This window comes from Megascapheus bottae, chromosome 12 (assembly GCF_031878675.1).
Source record: "Megascapheus bottae isolate mThoBot1 chromosome 12, mThoBot2.hap1, whole genome shotgun sequence".
NCBI lineage: Eukaryota > Metazoa > Chordata > Mammalia > Rodentia > Geomyidae > Megascapheus > Megascapheus bottae.
Genome location: NC_143520.1, coordinates 8063407 through 8082213, shown reverse-complemented (window position 1 = coordinate 8082213; position 18807 = coordinate 8063407). Strand labels below are relative to the sequence as shown.

The following is an 18807-nucleotide window of genomic DNA, read 5'->3' as shown; positions in this document are numbered from 1 at the left end:
AACTGTCTGTGAAGTCTGTTATACACAAATCAGTATTTTTAAATATTTGCATTTTAGATAGCTCCAACATCATTGTGGACAACTGATCCTCAATGAGAAACAGATAGGATTTAAATTGACAAGTTATCTGGACTTTCCCTAACTCAAAACTTTTTATGCTTACAAATTTGTAGTTTCCATATTACAAATTCTGCTTATAAGTTGGGCACTGGTGGCTCACACCTATAATCCTAGCTACTCAAGAGGCTGAGATCTGAGAATCACAGTTCAAAGCCAGCCAATTACTACTACAAAGCCTGTGAGACTCTTATCTCCAATTAATCATCAGAAAACTAGAAGTGGTGGTATGACTCAAGCAGGGCGGTAGACTTGAGCTGAAGAGCTCAGGGACAGTGTCCAGGCCCAGAGTTCAAGTCCCACAACTGACCCACAAGCACACAAAAAGTCTTCTAAAAAAGAACAAAAATACTTTTGTGATATCACAGAAATATGAGAAATCAAAAGGAACAACAGTCAATTTATTTTAGCTACCAAAGGTTAGTGCTCCATAGATAGTGAAAAGCACCGAACATGAAGTCTAGATTCAGATTTCATTCAGATTCTATCATCATCATCCATAAATGAAATGATCTGGGGAAAGAAATTTAATTTCTGCTTACTGAGATTTTCGCCTTAATCACTGGGAGAATTGTAAGTGAACATATAATACAAAGAACACAGTGTATGAGCAAGAATAAGTACTCAGAATATGTTCACTGAATTCTCCACTTTCTTCATCCTTCAAAATTCAACTCAAAGTACTTTCATAAAAACAAACGATTCCATCCAATTTTCCTAAATCAAGTACCAGGGATCTGGTAAAGTCTTTGGCAGCTAGAATTTTGGCCCATTCTCACAAAATCCTGGACTGCAGATCTTAAAATCTAACAAGAGACATTTTTTAGAATACCTTTTATTACAAGTCTGTAATTCCAGTTATGTGGGAGGTAAACATAGGAGGATTGAAGTTTGAGCCTTCCCAGAATGAAAGAAAAAGTTACTGAAACCTAGCTCAAAAAACAAAGTAGACATCCAAAGAATCAGAGGTAAGAGGATTAAAAGAAATTTAGATATTTAACAAAAAGAAATTGCTGCCAGGTCATGTTTATTTTCCTTAGCAAAACACACACAAGAGCACAAAATTCATTTATGTATCATCATCATTATTTTACAAGTATAAATAATACTAAGAATTCAAGTACAGTCAAGTGAAGGCATATTTCCTATATGTTAATATGTAAACATAAACTAATTATTTACATCATATGCCTTTGGCCCAGCTGCAAAATAAAAGACACCAATAGAAACACTGCACTTGACTGTTTAATTGCATTCTTACTGAGAATTCGTACCAATACCTATGTAGTTACGACTATAACTTCAATATCGCTTACTGTAAACACCTAAACAGATATTTCCACCCCACTGGCAAATATCTCGAGTTAAAATTCTAGCAGGTTTTAATGATGAAATATTCAAAATCTTAATTGTGTTGCATTCCTTAAGACAAACACAACTAGAGAACTTATTCCTAACCAAAAGTTTTCCTATGTCAAAATAGGTATTATTTATAAATGATACATATAGAAAACAAAAATACTATTCATTTTTTGGTTAGGATAGATAAAATATCTAAAAGCTATCTAACATTGTGGATCATTATGCATTCAAAGTATCCTATTTCACTGGTACTGCTTGCTTTTAACCTTAATATCCACTAGCTTGATATACTGAAATTTCTAGGCAATCTGAATTTAAATGGTATCAAGAATATATGTTTAGGGGCAAAAACAAATTGTTTAAGTACCATCAAAAAAGTAATAACTGACATCAACAAGACTACAAATATCCAGTTGAAGGCACATGGAAACATTTACTACTTTGTCATCAAAGATTCTTCACCTAGTTCAAGATTAGTAATAGAATCAGCTCTGAAAACTGTTGATTTGGCTTCATTTGTTGAGTTTTCTTCATTCTCTATTTCTTCTAGTTTCTCCTCTTGTTCCTCTAAGACAGATGCCTTTTCTGTCATTTGGTTTGTCTGCTCTGTAGCTGGTATTTTGTCATCTGTCTGTTCTGTGCCATTATCAAGAGCATCTTGTTCTTCTAAAGATTCTGAAAAGATACAGATTCAAGATTTCAAGAAATGTTAAAACTATTAAATAAAACAACACAAACATATGGCAGGAACAGACTAAGAAACACTAGAATATTATTTTTTTTATTTTTTAGTGGGTCATGGGGCTTGAACTGGGTCTGGGTGTGGTCCCAGAGCTCTACAACTCAAGGCTACGGACCTACCCTAAAACCAAGTCCCATTTCCCATTTTCTAGAGGTTAATTGGAGATAAGAGACTCAGGCTCTTTCCTGCCGGGCTGACTTTGAACCATGATCCTCAGATCACAGCCTCCTCAGTAGTTAGGATTACAGGTGTGAGCCACTGTGTCCCATAGAATTTTTAATAGGACTCTAAAATCTTTTTTAAAATTAGAACTTTTGGGGCCAGGAGTGTGGCCTAGTGGTAGAGTGCTTGCCTAGCATACACAAATCCCTGGGTATAATTCCTTGGTATCACTTACACAGAAAAAGCTGCAAGTGGTGCTGTGGCTCAAGTAGTAGAATATACGAGTTGTGAGAAAGCTCAAGGACAGTGCCCAGGCCCTGAGTTCAAGCCCCAAGATTGGTAATAAATAAATAAATACATTAAATTAGTATTTTGTAAAAGCATATTTACGACATAGTATGTCTGAAGAAAAAGTTATTAGAAGGATATAAGGCAAACTGTAAGTTTTCAAGGTGGGGGGACTGGCATTCATAAGTTGGATACCCAACTCTCAAGTCCAATAGAATTAGGTACTGTACATCCAATAAACTCCTTGGTTATAGTAGAAGAAATTATTCCTCCTTTTACCTAAGCAATCCTATAAGCAATGTGTGTGTATTTTTTATGTGTATGTTTAGAAGGCGATTTCCCGTACTTGTTCATCTTGATTATTAAGGAATAAGAAAGTCACAATCCATATTTTTCAGAAGTATGATGATTCCCCCCCACTCTAGTGTAAGACAAATCCTCATACTTTAAAACTTCAGGTCAGAATATGCTTTGGATCTAGTGTTCTAAAAGAAAAAGGTCTTTTTCCTATTTTCAAAGCAAAAGTTAAGTACAGATCTTGGTCTCTACCTAAAAATTTATCCTCTTACACTCTTAAGTTTTATTAAATTTAAATGCCTCAGTAAGAATTTTATTAAATAAATGGTACTTAATATTTCAAATTTTAAAGAATGAAATAAATGAGAAACTAATAGGAGCGAAGAAGCTCGGAGCCCTCCAATTTCCAAGTAAATTGTAGAATACAGCCTTGAGATACTACTTTTTGTTTTTGTAACAAAAAGCATTGTTTGCAAGGGAAAATAATTAAACCATCTGCTAAGCAAAAAAAGCAGATTTTCCTACTGTCATAACATCTTTTTTTGTTTTGTTTTGTTGTTGTTATTGGGTTTTTGTTGTTGTTGTTGTTGTTGTTTTTGCCAGTCTTGGGGCTTGACTCAAGGCCTGGGCACTGTCCTTGGACACTTTCTGCTGAAGGCTAGTGCTCTGCCACCTGAGCTACAGTGCCACTTCCAGCTTTTTCTGTATATGTGGTACCAGGGAATAGAACCCGGGTCTTCATATATGCTAGGCAAGCACTCTACCTACATTCCTAGCCCAAGCTGTCATAACAGATCTTTTATGAGATCAGTATTACTGACTGAAAATTTAAAAAGAAAAACAACCTACTTAAGGTAAAGCTCTAGTTAAATTCCTTGCCGAGTATGAGTCAAAGTTTTACAAAATAAAACAGTTTTGCAAACAAATTAAATATATAAAATAGTTCTGCAAATAAATTACCTATTATAGGTACATATTAGCTCCAAGGCCTAAGACCTTCATGATTTTATAATAAACACAAACTATTTATTTCTCCCACATTCTTTGCCAGGATTTCGAACATTTTCAAGAAACATTATTTCCTTAAATATGCTAGCCTCTGGATTTACAGAGTAAATTCCAAATTATACTTAATAACACCCTCCTGTAGGAAAATCTCATATCATAAATATTAGTGGGTAACATTCACAAATCATATTTGTGACAACTGTTCTCAATAATGATCTTATACTAGCATTGCTGCATCATTTGGCCTTAACTAAAGTCCAAAAAAAAAGTATGTCACTTGAGTTTTGTTGTTTGAATGTCCCAGGGCAGAAAGAAAAAAGCAGAAAAGGGCAAATGAAACAAGTCATTCCTGCTGCAAAAACAAGCAAGTTCTATGAAAAATGTTAGGACATACCAACCATTTGTAATTCTACCATTACAGAATTTATCCATGGTAGAATTTTAGGAGTCATAGTTTTCCACAACTCTCTGGCCATTAAGCAGTATTTACTTGGCAGGAACTTTATAATTTGTTTAAGTCTTCTGAAACAAAACAATAAAGCCACACAAAACAGAAAAAAAATAGTTCAAAATCTAGGATACAACTACAAATATCCATGTTTAAGAGAACATATACATATACTTTATCTGACAGATTGCCTCAAAACTATTCTCACACAAAAGGGGTATCAAAATTTAAGGTTTATTAAAGTTTTTGTTGTTTTGTGCTGGTCCTAGAACTTGAACTCAGGGCCTGAGTGATGTCTCTAAGCTTATTTGTTCAAGGTTAGTGCTTTAACACATGTAAGTCTTTTTGGTGGTTAACTGGAGTTTCATGGGCTTGTGTGCCTGGGCTAGCTTAGAATTGTGATCATCAGATTTCAGCCTCCTAAATAGCTAGGGTTAAAAAATTACCTTACTAGGCCAAGCCAGTTTTAGAATTCTGGGTTCATAAAAAAGCAGTTCATACAAGAACTAAAAACTTTAAATATCATGTAATAAATACAAAGAAATATCGTATGCTGACATATTTAGAAAATATGACACATGAAGTTTCTAATCAATATTGCTATTGCAGAGACTAAATGAAAAAGCTAAAAAAACTGAAATGATAGCAAGGGCTGAAAAATAATCAGAATCTATTAATAACTACTTTTGGTTGGTTGGTTTGGAGAAATCTCAATAGTGGCAACACTACAAAAAATTAGTATATGACGTATTTATTATGCAGACATTAGTCTAAATGAGCCAGTATTTGATATTTAGAGGCTAATTTCATTTTGAATGAAATTACACAAAATATAACATAAGTACAGATAAAAATATCCTATAACAAAGCCTGGGCCTTGAATTCAGGTCCTGAGCACTGTCCTTGGACTTTCTCAAGGCTAGAGCTCTGCCACTCGAACCACAGCACCACTCCTAGCTTTTTCCTACGTATATGGTACTGAGGAATCAATACCGGGTCTTCGTGCACGCTAGGCAAGCACTTTACCACTAGGCCAAACTCCCCACCACTCATATGCCTATTCTAATTAAAAACAAAACAAAAAAACAAAACTTTTTTTATCTTTTCTGTTTAATTGAAAGTTAAAACAGCTTGGTGGTACAAAATACATTTTAGAAGACATAAATACTAGCCAGGTTCAGTGGCTCACACCTGTAATCCTAGCTACTCGAGAGGCTAGCCTGGGCATGAGACTCCTCTCCAATTAAACACCAAAAAAACAGAAGTGGCGCTGTGTCTCAAGGGGTAGGGCGGTAGCCTTGAACTGAAGAGCTCAGGGACAGTGTCCAGGCCCAGAGTTCAAGTCTCACAACTGACCAAAAATATAAAAAAAGAAAGAAAGATATGAATACTTAGCCACACAATATTCAAAAGAAACCATGCTGAGTGCTGGTGGCTAGCACCTGTAATCCAAGCTACTCGGGAGGTTGAGATCTAAAAAAATTTGTTCAAAGTCAGCCTAGGAAGAGAATCCATGAGACTCTTTATCTCCAATAAATCACTCAGAAAAAGCCAGAGGTGGCACTGTGGCTCAAGTGGTAGAGTAGTAAGTAGCATTGAACACGAAGAGACTCAGACAGCACCCAGGCCCTGAGTTTGAGACACAAGACAAACAAAAAATAAAAAGCCAGACGGTTTGTTCACAATTTAAACAAACCTATGTTTCCCTATATGGTCCAATTTATAAGTCAAAACAGTTACCTGAAAAGCCTAGCTTAACTATGTATAAGAAAAAACATTATAGGGGCTGTAAGTTTGACCTAGTGGTAGAGTGCTTGCCTGGCATGCACAAAGACCAGGGTACAATTCCTCGGTACCACATATGTAGAAAAAAAGCCAGAAGTGGTGCTGAGGCTCAAGTGATAGAGCTCTAGCCTTGACAAAGTCCAAGGACAGTGCTCAGGCTCTGAGTTCAAGCCCAGGACTGGAAAAAAAGAAAAATAGAAAACAAAAAACATTAATTATAGCATCTATAATCCCAATAATTTGTGTGGGGGGGGGGGTCATGGGGCTTGAACTCAGCCTAGGCGCTGTCCTTGAGCTCTTTAGCTCAAGGCTACCACCCTACCCTAGAGCTAAGCCCCACTTCGCATTTTCTAGAAGTTAACTAGACATAAGAGTCTCAGGTCCTTTTGTGTCTGGGCGGGCTTTGAACCTTGATCCTCAGATCTCAGCCTCCTGAGTATAGGTAGGATTATAGGCATGAGCCACCATGCCCAGCAATCCCAATAAAATTTTATACTGACAAAAATCCATGATATTTACTACCTACTTTTACTTCGCTTACACTACATTCCAATATTTCTTACCAAATAATAACAAATTGGTATGCAGTTTGTACAGCTAAGACTCAAATCAGACAACTCAAACTCATAAAACTGAGTATAACAATATAATGAAACCACTGTTTCACCTATAAACCACACACATACAAAAACAAGAATTTCACGTTGGCCAGGCATAGTGGCTCATGGCTGTAATCCTAGCTGCTTGGGAGCCTGAGATCTGAGGATTGCGGTTCAAAGCCAGCTCGGGCACTAAAGTCTGAGACTCATCTCCTTGAGCAGTAGGGCAGTAGCCTTGAGCTGAAGAACTCAGGGATGGCATCCAGGCCCAGAGTTCAAGCCCCACAGCTGACAAAAATAATAATAATTTCACCCTACCTGTAGGTTTCTACTCAGCTCTTGAAAGAATAATGAACAACTTCATTTGCCCATTGTATGTGCACACTATTAGTATACCCAAAGAATGTCATTAAATTGACAACTTTCATGTCTTACAAAAAATAGTTTACAGAACAAGGCATGTATTTTATCCTAATTTAACCAGATAACCCAATGAATAAAGTTAAGTTACAACCACTTATGAGAAAATAGCTAGAATTCAACAGCCAAAAAAAAAAATCACTGAATTATTTACTACTAGGAAATAAATCATACTGAGTTTTACTATCAAACAATGATCAAGCTGATGGTGGTTTGAAAACAATGTGGTTTAGAAAGCTGAAAGTGGCTTAGAAAACAGTTTCTGACCTTGGGCTCTACTAGCAGAGATCTGCAATAGAGCAAAACCTTGATACATAAGGCCACATAGTATGAAGCTAATTGAAAGGACCTCCGGGATATTGAAACAAAAGCCATATAATGAATGATTGTTGTCCTTAATGTACTATGTTATCTCTCATCTCTTTTGCTGTCCCTTGGTTATCTCATATTGTTACAGTATCTCACTTTGTTATCTAATATATTGTATATATTTGTATTTGGTTATTTGAAAGTGGATAGGGAAGGGGGGAAAACAAGATGAGGGGTGGGGGTGGAGGGGAGGGAAATGGGGACCAAGACATGTGAAAGGGTATCAATGTATGTGAATTAATGCATCTTCTATCTGGCAAATATCATGTAACCCTTTTATTAATTACAATAAAAATATTTTTAAAAAAAGAAAACAGTTTCTGTTAGTCAAAAGGTATATCTATAGCTCAAGCAAGCTCAAAACAACATGCCACAGAGCATCTCAATGAAACTGAATATAAATGGTGATGCATTTTGGAATAATTTTCATGATTAACAGCAAATATGCTAAAAGCCAAATTTTCTCCCATTCAATATAACCTAAATATACCTATTTTGTATAAAAGAGTAGACAGAAATCAGATTAGCAAAATAAACTTATCTAAAGTTTTCTATTTTTACTAGTATTAGATGTCATGTTTATTATTGTATTCATTCAATAAAAACTATTATCTGCAAAAATATATTACATGAGACCTAGACAAACATTAGACCAATGAAGACATGATATTAACACTTTTTAGAACATGGTAGCGAAAATCACAAAACATAGTACTAGTAAAATAACAATGCAGAGACCCACTTTGTAATGATTAAGTTACTACATTCAATAAAAAAAAATGCGATACCTTGCGTATTTTAGAAAGTTTTTTTTTCACCTTTTGAGACAGTCTTATTAAGTAAGCTCAAGGTGGCCTTGAACTCAGGATCAGTCATCAAAGTGCTAGTTTTTGCAAGCATGTACCAACATACCCATTTTATTTATTTGCGTGTTTATTTTGTGCCAATCCTGAGGCTTAAACTTGTTCCTGAGCATTTCTGTTCAATGTCTAGCACGCTGCCTTCTCTGGCTTTTTAAGTGCGGTTAATTGGAAATAAGACTCATAGAAGCACAAGGATTGCATCCAGGTCCCACAACCAGAAGGTAGGAAAGCAGAAAGGGAGGGAAAGAGTCTGGGCTGGCTTTGAACCTTGGGTCATCAGATATGGCCTCCTGAGTAGCTAGGATTAATGATAAAGTGAGGATTTCAAAGCAGGTCATTTTTTGTATTCCATGTCCAGTGTGATTTCGGACATAAGATAATCCATTTCCCTCATTCCTTGTTTTTCTCTTAATTATCTGTCATCAAAGCACATAGATATACAACAGAGGAAGGAGAATGTGAAGAATTTAAATTTTAATGAAAGAAATTTCTTCAAGATCTTTGATGCAATCTGTACAAAATTTCAAGAGTTTTAAAGAATTATCCAGAAATTTTAAAAGCCTGATTCCTCATCCTAAATGTAAATTCTTCTAATATCAGAATCCAGACAAATTTGATTTTAAAAATTGTGTCATAGACCAGAAAAAAAAAAAGAAGCTACTGATATTTGTTCAAAGAAAACTTTAGGTGAAAGTTAACTTTTGAGGATATCTGCAAATTCTATAACCTAATCTGTACAATTCTTCAATACCAATAAACTATTTCAATGTTAAAAAATACAGAAATTCGGGCCAGGAGTTTGACCTGGTGGTAGAGTGCTTGCCTACCATGCATGAAGACCTGGGTTCAATTCACTGGTACCACATACATAGAAAAAAGGCAGAAGTGGGGCTGAGGATCAAGTGGTAGAGCTCTAGTCTTGAAAAATCCCAAGGACAGTATTCAGGCCCTGAGCTCAAGCCCAAAACTAGCAAAAAAACAAACAAACAAAAAAACAGAAATTGAAACAAGAAAGTTTTTGTTCAGTTCTCAATTTTCTGTATCACTGAAGAATTTAGAATCTAGAAACCTACATTCCCATCAGCATTGCCTGTTAGCAGAGCAGATGATTAAGATGATCTGGTCTTGTTTAACAGTTCAGTTTAGTTGTTAAGGGTACTCCATTGGTATCCAAATCATACTCAGCTTCATCAGATCATCAGAAATATTTCCCCATTGTTCACTGAAGAAATCCAGATTTGAATTGATAACTGTTTTATAGTGTGGTACTAGGAGTTCTGGAGAAAAGCTTCAGTCTTCTGGAGAGCCAAAGAGAAAAAGATGTCCATGGCCAATTTGATGAATCAAAAAAGAAGTATGAAGAAGTTACTGTCCTGGAAACAACAACCAAATAAAATTGTTGTTTCTACTTTTACTACTATAGAGTCTGCAGATCCTGCCTCAAGTTTAGTCTTTGCCTATTAACATTACCTTACTGGGGTTGAGTTTGAGCCAGTTAGACTTCATTCCAGAGATTTCAGACAGAAAATGAGACATCTGAGGTATTGCTCCGCCTAGATTAGATGAGAAGGAAAAGTATAGCTGGGTGTTGTTTGCTAACTATCCATCTTGACCTTAGCAAAAGAAATAAAGCAAAGGACCCATTATCAAGATTTTTATTTTGCTGGCTGTTTTTTTCCTTTTCTTTTGCTTTTTTTTTTTTAAAAAAAAACTCTCACCTATTTAGCTTTCAAATACTGACTTTAGCTTTCATAAGCAAGGTTATTCATTGCAGACTTCAATTTTTCCTCTAGGCATCTTCAGTATGAAATCCTTTAATTCTCAGTTCCGAGAGGCTGCAATGCTAATGTAGGTGGTCTGCATGCAAAAGTATGCAACTCAGAGCATGACTTAAGCAAAAGAAAAATTATGACACAGTTTGAAGTTGTTGCAGACTTGGAGAAGATGAATGCATTCATCAGTGTTGGAAGTATACAGGCCTCTGTCAAATTTATTTTTATGTTAGTAAGCCAAAAGCAAAGCCCAATTCAGCATATATATTTTTTAGGTTCACTCTTCAGTCTAAAAAAGAAATCCTTAAATCTCATACTAAGTTTCTAATATTTAAAAGTTTACTGCCTCATAGAATATATTCTCTGTTAAAGAAATATTGTTTTCAATATTAATGCTTTTTGGTTGGTGGGGTTAATTCTGAGTCTTGAACTTAGGGCCTGGCCACTGTCCTTGATTGAGCTTTTGTTCTCAAGGTTAAGGCCCTACCATCTGAGCCACAACTCCACTTCCAGCTTTTGCTTTTGTAAAGAAATCAAATGTAGCCAGGTTCAGTGGGTCACACCTGTAATCCTAGCTCCTCAGGAGGCTAAGATCTAAGGATCAGGGGCCAGCCTGGACACTAAAGTCCATGAGACTCTTATCTCCAATTAACCACCAAAAGACCAGAAGTGGTGCTGTGGGTCAAGGGATAGTGCAGTAGCCTTGAGCTGAAGAGCTCAGAAACAATGCCCAGGACCAGAGTTCAAGTCCCATGATTAACCAAAAAAACAAAAAAAAAAAGAAAAAAAGAAAGGAAGAAATCAAATGTATGTAGTAAATGATAATTCCTAGGAATTAAAAGGAGTAATACTGACTATTATAGGGGTCTAGAGGCTGACACCTATAATATCCTAGCTACTCAGGAGGATCTGGGGACCAAGGTTCGAATCCAGCACAAGCAAGAAAGTCCATGAGACCTTTATCTGTAACTAACCACCAAAGTTGGAACATACTTATTTTATTAATATCAATCACAAATTTTCTTTTTTAATATGGATGGAAGTTGCATAGATTTAAGTAAATTAAATTTGGTGATAAATATTAAATATTTTATTTAAATAATTTTTCAAGAAACAGTAATGAGAATGTGTATATTAACTGGCTGTCATGGAGCTTGTGGTAATTCCATTCAGTACTTTTGATTCTCTGTTTTGTGTCTGGAAAGATTGTTCTTATGCCTCTTTTACATTTTGTATTTGCATGCAAACAGTAAAAAAAATACACATCATACCATTATGTCAATCACAAATTTTCTAATAAATTTATGAATGACTTTCATAGTCAATGTTTCATTCAGATAAATTTTTAAAAAATGACTATAAAATTTCACAAGATTTCAGAAGAGTTCACTCCATAAGCAATGTTTAGCTGACTGATAAATGCTGCTCATCAAAACATAATCTGCATTTTAAAACTGAATGAAACACATCTTACCAGTCACACAGGAAAGCCATCAAGAGCAATAACTGACGTGCATACTGCAAATATTGGTAAAATTAATGTACTATTACCTATAGGCATTATGCTTCTATTATTACTAATAGCACACATTAAGAGAAAAGCAAATTTAATTAACATACTCATACCTTCACTAAATTGGTTCTCAGATGAAAGCATACTTTCTGATGTCAAGGCCTCAACAAAACTTGAGCCTTCAACTGCCTGCCTCTTCTCAAAATTAAACTCTGGAAGTCGTGGAGCCTGTGGTCTAGTTTTTCTTGCAGGATTCAAGAAAAAACAGTAGGCACATCGAAAGGCTGTGGAGAATTTTTTTAAATAAAGAAAAGCAAAAATCAAGACTAATCAAATAACTTAAAAAACTACTTTTTCAAAGTCAAAGAACCTCTCAAAGGTTATTTACATTTTGCGATATTCATTTTATAATATTATGGTATATGTATTAACTAAAGTTAATTTCAAAGTATATTTTCTAGTTATTAAAATTATATTAATTTTAAAGCAGAAGATATAACAAGTTAGATGGTGGTGAACAAATACCATATTTAATTTAAATATATTATTAAGCTTGCAGTTAGCGGAATCATTATTTTAATATCAAGAACCTTGCCTGTGTTTTATTTCCAAAGTACTATTTAACATATTTAATAGCGGCTGTGTGACACAATCACCTGTGAGTTTAAAAGACAATGTTCATCCTTAAACCTCACTGAAAATTAAATCAAGACTGTTTGTAGGTATGTATATGATAATTTTTTTAGGCACTCCAGGTGATTTTGGTGTGCAGTAAGTTTGAGAACAACTCACTACAAGATAAGCCAAGTTCTTCACTAGTCACAGTACTTCGCAGTGCATTTTAAGTAAGGGCAGTGTGTCTGGCCAATGTATACAGTATCTAAAAGAACTGGCATTCCATGGAAAGTGCCATAGAATAAAATATTTAAGCGTAAAGTATGTAAATATATTTGTTCAATAATTCTTACCAATGTATTCAAATTCTTCCTTCAAAGCCATACCATTATGAGAAAAACACTGCTGACAAATAAGGGCATACCTACACAAAAAGAAAAATTATTAACCCAACAGATACAATTGTGGACAAAGTTCATAAAAGAGGTTATTTGAACACCAAAGCTTATTTGTATTACAACATAGCTCAGTATGCAGTACTAAATGATGTATTTTGGGAAATCCTTAAAAGCCAAGGTTAGCCACAAACAAACAAAACTTCAACTTTTTTTTTTTTTTTAATCAGAGCTTGAACTCAGGCCCTGGGCACTCTCTCTGAGCTCTTTCACCCAAGGATAGCACTCTGTCATTCGGAGCCACGGCACCACTTCTGGTTGAGTGGTTAATTGAAAGAATCTCACGGGTACTTCTCTGCCTGGGTTGGCTCTGAATTATGCCTGTATCTCAGCCTCCTGAGTAGTTAGGATTGTAAACATGAGCCAGTGGTGCTGGGTTTAAACTATTTTGAAATTTGTACATCATATTAAAAAAAAAACTAAGAAAAAGTTGAATATATCCTTAAGCATATTCAATATAGAACACTTAAAATTTTGGTTTCTCAATGTGTCTTTCTTGTGGTGATGGCTCCCAAAATCTGTGGTCAAATGTATCAGAAAGATGGAACCCTTTTAGGAGATTATCAATGAATATTATTCAAACCTGAGAAAATTTGCAATAAAAAAGACAATTAAATTTCTATGCATTGTGTTTCCTGTGCCTATTTTTCCCAGTTACACATTATCATCATTTTTTACTCTCTTTATGAAAGTAGTATTAAGTAAAGCTGTCAGATATCTTCTTTGCTACCCAATGAACTTTTTAAAAGCCTACACTATGAAAGTGCTCTGCACTTATCATACCTATCTTCCTAGAATTATGGCAAGGACATGTAAATTGTTCTTATCACTATTAAAAGTATTACTCTCATGAAATTCAGAATTGACACTTATCAAAGTTCATTTCTTACAATCTACCAATTTTCACTATTTTATGCTTTCCAAGTTTAAAAGCCACAGTGAAATAATTTCTCTAAAATTAATCTTATAACCAAAGTAGTCTTATTTTATCAAAATAGATAGTATGTAGATTATTTTATCCAATTTTTGCTAAAAAACATGAATATGTATTACTTTTCAGTGGTCTACAACATTCTAGTATGTCCTAATAATCAGGAAACAAGAGCCAAAAAATTAGAACATACAGTGTAGATGTGCCTTTGTACTCATAAGGACAGGGATATGTGCACATGGGCACTCACATACACACACACACACACACATATATTTTATATATATATATACATACACACACACATTCTCTCTCTGATCAATAAACATTCTCATTTTCCTATATTTATACACATAGTAAACATTACCTGTTCTGTGGACCATCACCAACCAAATATTCAACAATTCTGTCCAGAGCACCTCGTTCTCGGGGAAGAATAGGTCTTGCTAAGGGTGGACCTGGAGGATGAAGACCTATTAAATAAATAAATCTACATAAGATTTACATATATTATATATGAATACAGAAACAAGATAAATGTGTTGGATCTGTTAAAACATTTTAATGAAACAGTAAAATATTCTTAATATTTCTAAAATATTTACTTTTTTTTTTGGTGGGTCTTGGGGTTTGAACTTGACTTGGGCTCTGTCCCTGAGCTCTTCAGCTCAAGGCCACTACCCTACCCTTGGGCCTGCTCCTTGTCTGTGAGCTTTTCAGCTAAGGCTACTGTCCTACCCTTGAGCCAAGCCCCACTTCCTGTCTCAGGTCTTTTTGTGCCCAGGTTGGCTTTGAACCTTGATCCTCAGATCTTAGCCTCCTGAGCAGCTAGGATTACTGAGTAGCTAGGATTACAGGCATGAACCACCACACCTAGCTAACATTTACATTTTCATTAAAATTACTGTACAGGCCAGGAGTAGTGGATCACGCCTGTAATTTAGCTACTCAGGAGGCTGAGATCTGAGGATCAAGGTTCAAAGTCAGTTTGGGCAATAAAGAACCAACAAAAAAACGTGAGACTCATCTCCAAATAACCTCTAGAAAACTGGAAGTGGCTTGTAGCTCAACCAGTAGGGCCATAGCCTTGAGCTGAAGAGCTCAGGGACAACATCCAGGCCCAGGGATATCATGGTAGCCTTGAGCTGAAGAACTCAGGGATAGTGCCCAGGACCAGAGTTCAAGCCCCATTAGTAAACAACAACAACAAAAAACTATCAATATAGTTTATTAAGAAATAAATACAAGCTCAGTTCTGTGCAAACTAAAAAAATACTTTCTAAATCACTTTAAAAAATGTAATTTGCATTGGTTTAACATATGTAGCAGTAAAATGGATGACAATGTCAAAGGAAATGACCACAACACAAAGGGCAGAAGAAAAGAAATATAAGTATGTTCTTAGAGTCTTAGAATTGTATGTAAAATGATAATTACTCAAAAGGAACTGTGGTAAATTTAAGATACAAACTATTAAGTCCCAAAATAACTATTAAAATAACTAAGAAAAGGGGCTGGGAGTTTGGCCTAGTGGTAAAGAGTGCTTGCCTAGCGTGCATGAAGACCCAGGTTCGATTCCTCCATACCACATACATAGCAAAAAGCCAGAAATGGTGCTGTGGCTCAAGTGGTAGAGTTCTAGACTTGAGAAAGTCCAAGGACAGTGCTCAGGCCCTGAGTTCCATCCCCATGACTGGCAAAAAAAGAAAGAAAGAAAGGAAGGAAAGAAGGAAGGAAGGAAGGAAGGAAGGAAGGAAGGAAGGAAGGAAGGAAGGAAAGAAGAAAAAATTACTAAGAAAAATTACAAACAATAAGGTAGCAAAAGATTAATCATAAAAGATATAGATGCAAAAGAAGGAAGAAACTAAGAAAAAGTGCCAGGCATCTATGCTTTACACCTGCAATCATAGCTACTCAGGAAGCTAATAGCTGAGAAACAAGGCTCAAAGCCAACTTGAGCAGGAAAGTTCTGAAGTCTTATGTTCAATTAACAACCAAAAAGGTGGAAATGAACCTGTCTCCTAAATGGTAGAGTGCTAGCCTTGAGCAAAAAAAATCTCAGGAACAGTGATTAGACCTGAGTTCAAGCCCCAATGCCTTGGCAACACAGGGAACAATACATGGAACAAACATGGAAGGAAAAGGCATAAAGCATTCAAAGTTCAAACTTGAATGTACAAGTTATTATACTAAATTTATATGACCTGAATATTCTTCACAAGTAAAGATCATTAGACTGGATACAAAAAAATTATTTTGAAGTAGACTTCAACATACTCCCTTATCCTTTCCTACCAAAACAAACAAAAACAAAATAAAGCAAAACAAAAAATGGGAGATATGCTGGCTAAAGTGTAAAAGGATGCCATGATTAATCAAAATATCTGAAGTAGCTATATTCAGAGCAAAATTAACATAATAGGTAAAACTGATTAACTTCCTAGTGACAAAGATATTTATCAAGAAAAAGTCAACATTCTTTCTGAATTTATAAAATAAGTACACACAAATAATAACATAGAAAACTTTAACAATACTCTCTACTATCAAGTTTATAAAATTGCCCCTCATAGTTGTTCAACAGAAACAGAATATGTTTTTTTCAAGCAAAACAAAAAAAGTACTAAGATATAAACATACTTTATATGTGGCTCCCATGTGTATGAAGATAATATATATGATTTAGTTTTTCATCTACTTAACAAATAATAGATACCATTCACACTTCATAAATTGTTAACTCTTTGATAAGAGATTAATTAAGCAAGATATATGCTTAATTGAGACAACACAGGAGGAGATGAAAAGCAAGAATAAAAATTTAAAAGCCTGATGTTTGCCTTTGTATAACAAGAGGGTAAAGGGTAGAATATGTGGAAATGGAGATTTCATAAAAGATTGAACTGAAATGGGGTCCTGTTGGATGGAATAAGCTTTACAATATAGGAATTCAAAGTTTTCAAAAATGGCTGTGACAAATGCTCTGAAGTTATTAAAACTGTAAAGTCTAGCTTTACAGTTACAATTCTTTATTGTCTTACTTAACACTTAAATACTGTCACAAAAGTAGGGGCAACTGACAATACAGAAGTTATTTAGACATGAAACCTGGGTGTCTAGAACAAGTTCTTAGTATTTCAAATCAGCATATTTTTTTAAGATATCATGAGGTAAGTTATTAGTTCTTTGTACTAACAACATCCAAATATCACTGAAAAATAAATTTTAATATAGATATTGTCATCCCTCTTACTCTATTTTCACCTTGAAGAAACATGCCAAATTAGTTTTGGCATGCTGAGGATTGAAACAAGGGTGTTTCACACACTCAGCAAATTTTAGAGCTGAGCCACATCACCAGCCCACAAATTTTGAAAGCATGTAAGCCAACAACTTTTGATAGATTATTTTACTTCTATTTAAAGTGGATGTATCCACAAAGCAAACTAAATACATAAGTACATAAAGTTTAACATTTCATAAAACTTCCTTCACACTAATTTTTAAAATAATGCATCTTCGTTCTCATGCTGTTATGGACAACAGTAATTAGCGGCAAGCATCAAAAGCAATCATTGCAGGAAAACTGATCATTTTTACACAAGTTGGCAAATTATCAAGTACCTGCGGGTTATTAATTTTCAAACATATGGGAGCCCTGTGGTAATACACATTAAATTGATTCTTTTCCACAAATGGTATTATAAAGAAAATGAATTATTAATCTTCTATATAATAAATCATGTAATTCATTTATATTTTTGGCAGTGTATAATCTAAGCAGTTTCCAAACATATTAATTAGCAAGCTTACCAAAATGTTTTATTTACACACACATGAAATTAGGCCATCATCACTTTATAACCCTGTCCTTACAAATACAATTCTTATTAATATAAGTTGCTAAACCTTTATATCTATACAAGATACAAATGAAAATTCATGTATTCTCACCAAATAAACAGAACTTTAAGCCAGAAATTTAAATCATCACTTAAAATTACAGTTATCTCAAATTAACTAGATAACAAATAATGATTCATTTTCGATCAATTTCACAAAATAAATGGTGTCTGTAGAGTATTATTATATAGTAAATTTAAAAACATTTTTATGTTATTTATTTAAAAGTATTAAGATTTGTGCACATTTCATCAATAGTTAGCTTTGCTGCTCTGTTCATAAAGTTTTCTAGTTTTCTTGAACTTTAAGCTGTGTTTTTTAATGGAAAACATTACAGTATCTCACTCTGTTATCGGATATATTGGATATATTTGTATTTGGTTATTTGAAATTAGATAGGGAAGGGGGGAAAACAAGATGAGTGGGGGTGGGAGGGAGGGAAATGGGGACCAAGACATGAGAAAGGGTATCAATGTATGTGAATTAATGTACCTTCTATCTGGCAAATATAATGTAACCCTTCTATTAATTAAAATAAAAAATATATGAAGAAAAAAAATCTGCCAGATAGTAACATATAGGTTTTTTTACTGATTTATTACAGAAAAGTTGTAATAAATGTTGATAACTTCTCCTTAACCTCAAAATATTATAAATTAGATTTACATGTTAATATCTAGTTATAAAAACACAAAAATCCAACTTAGAGTATCATACTTAGTAAATCTGTCATAGAAATATATGTAAAAATGATATAATGTGCTAAAGCAGTGAACTTCGCTCAAATTCCAAAAGGAACTGAGCATTTGATGCTATGTATTAACACTCTAGAATAGAATTTCTTCCTAAGATCCAGCACACTAAAAAGAGAGATTATAAGAAGGGGGCGAAACATCAAAAGGGCCAATAACAGATCTTTATAAAGTGTCTACTAGTATTAAGATTCCATGACTTAGAAAAAAAAATCTACTACTAGCCCATATTAGCAAAATCAATATGGGGTACAAAATACAAACTCCCTAATATATATTCATTGTCATGTTTAAAATCATCATGTAAAGGGATTAGCAAAAAAATGAATATTTTGTAAAATCATTCTTTTCAATCTCTATTATACATAAATCTGGAACTATTTTGAAGTTGACTATAAAAAGATAT

At 34.4% G+C, this 18807-nt stretch overlaps 1 protein-coding gene across 7 annotated transcripts in view; it reads right to left on the bottom strand.

The window, feature by feature from the left end:
• Positions 1 to 1887: 1887 nt before the first annotated feature.
• Positions 1888 to 18807, bottom strand: part of Lnpk (lunapark, ER junction formation factor) — a 58365-nt gene continuing 41445 nt past the window's right edge. For 3 of the 7 annotated variants that reach the window (XM_090342591.1, XM_090342593.1, XM_090342594.1), the window contains 4 exons: positions 14114 to 14219; positions 12714 to 12784; positions 11859 to 12029; positions 1888 to 2154 (listed from right to left, as the gene is read on the bottom strand). In XM_090342591.1, coding sequence (XP_090198717.1) covers positions 1916 to 2154; positions 11859 to 12029; positions 12714 to 12784; positions 14114 to 14219 — 587 coding nt within the window. In that variant the 3' untranslated portion in view covers positions 1888 to 1915. Of the gene's footprint in view, positions 2155 to 9930; positions 10014 to 11858; positions 12030 to 12713; positions 12785 to 14113; positions 14220 to 18807 lie in introns of all 7 variants that reach the window. The other 4 variants (XM_090342596.1, XM_090342597.1, XM_090342592.1 and 1 more) reach the window with 2 other exon arrangements.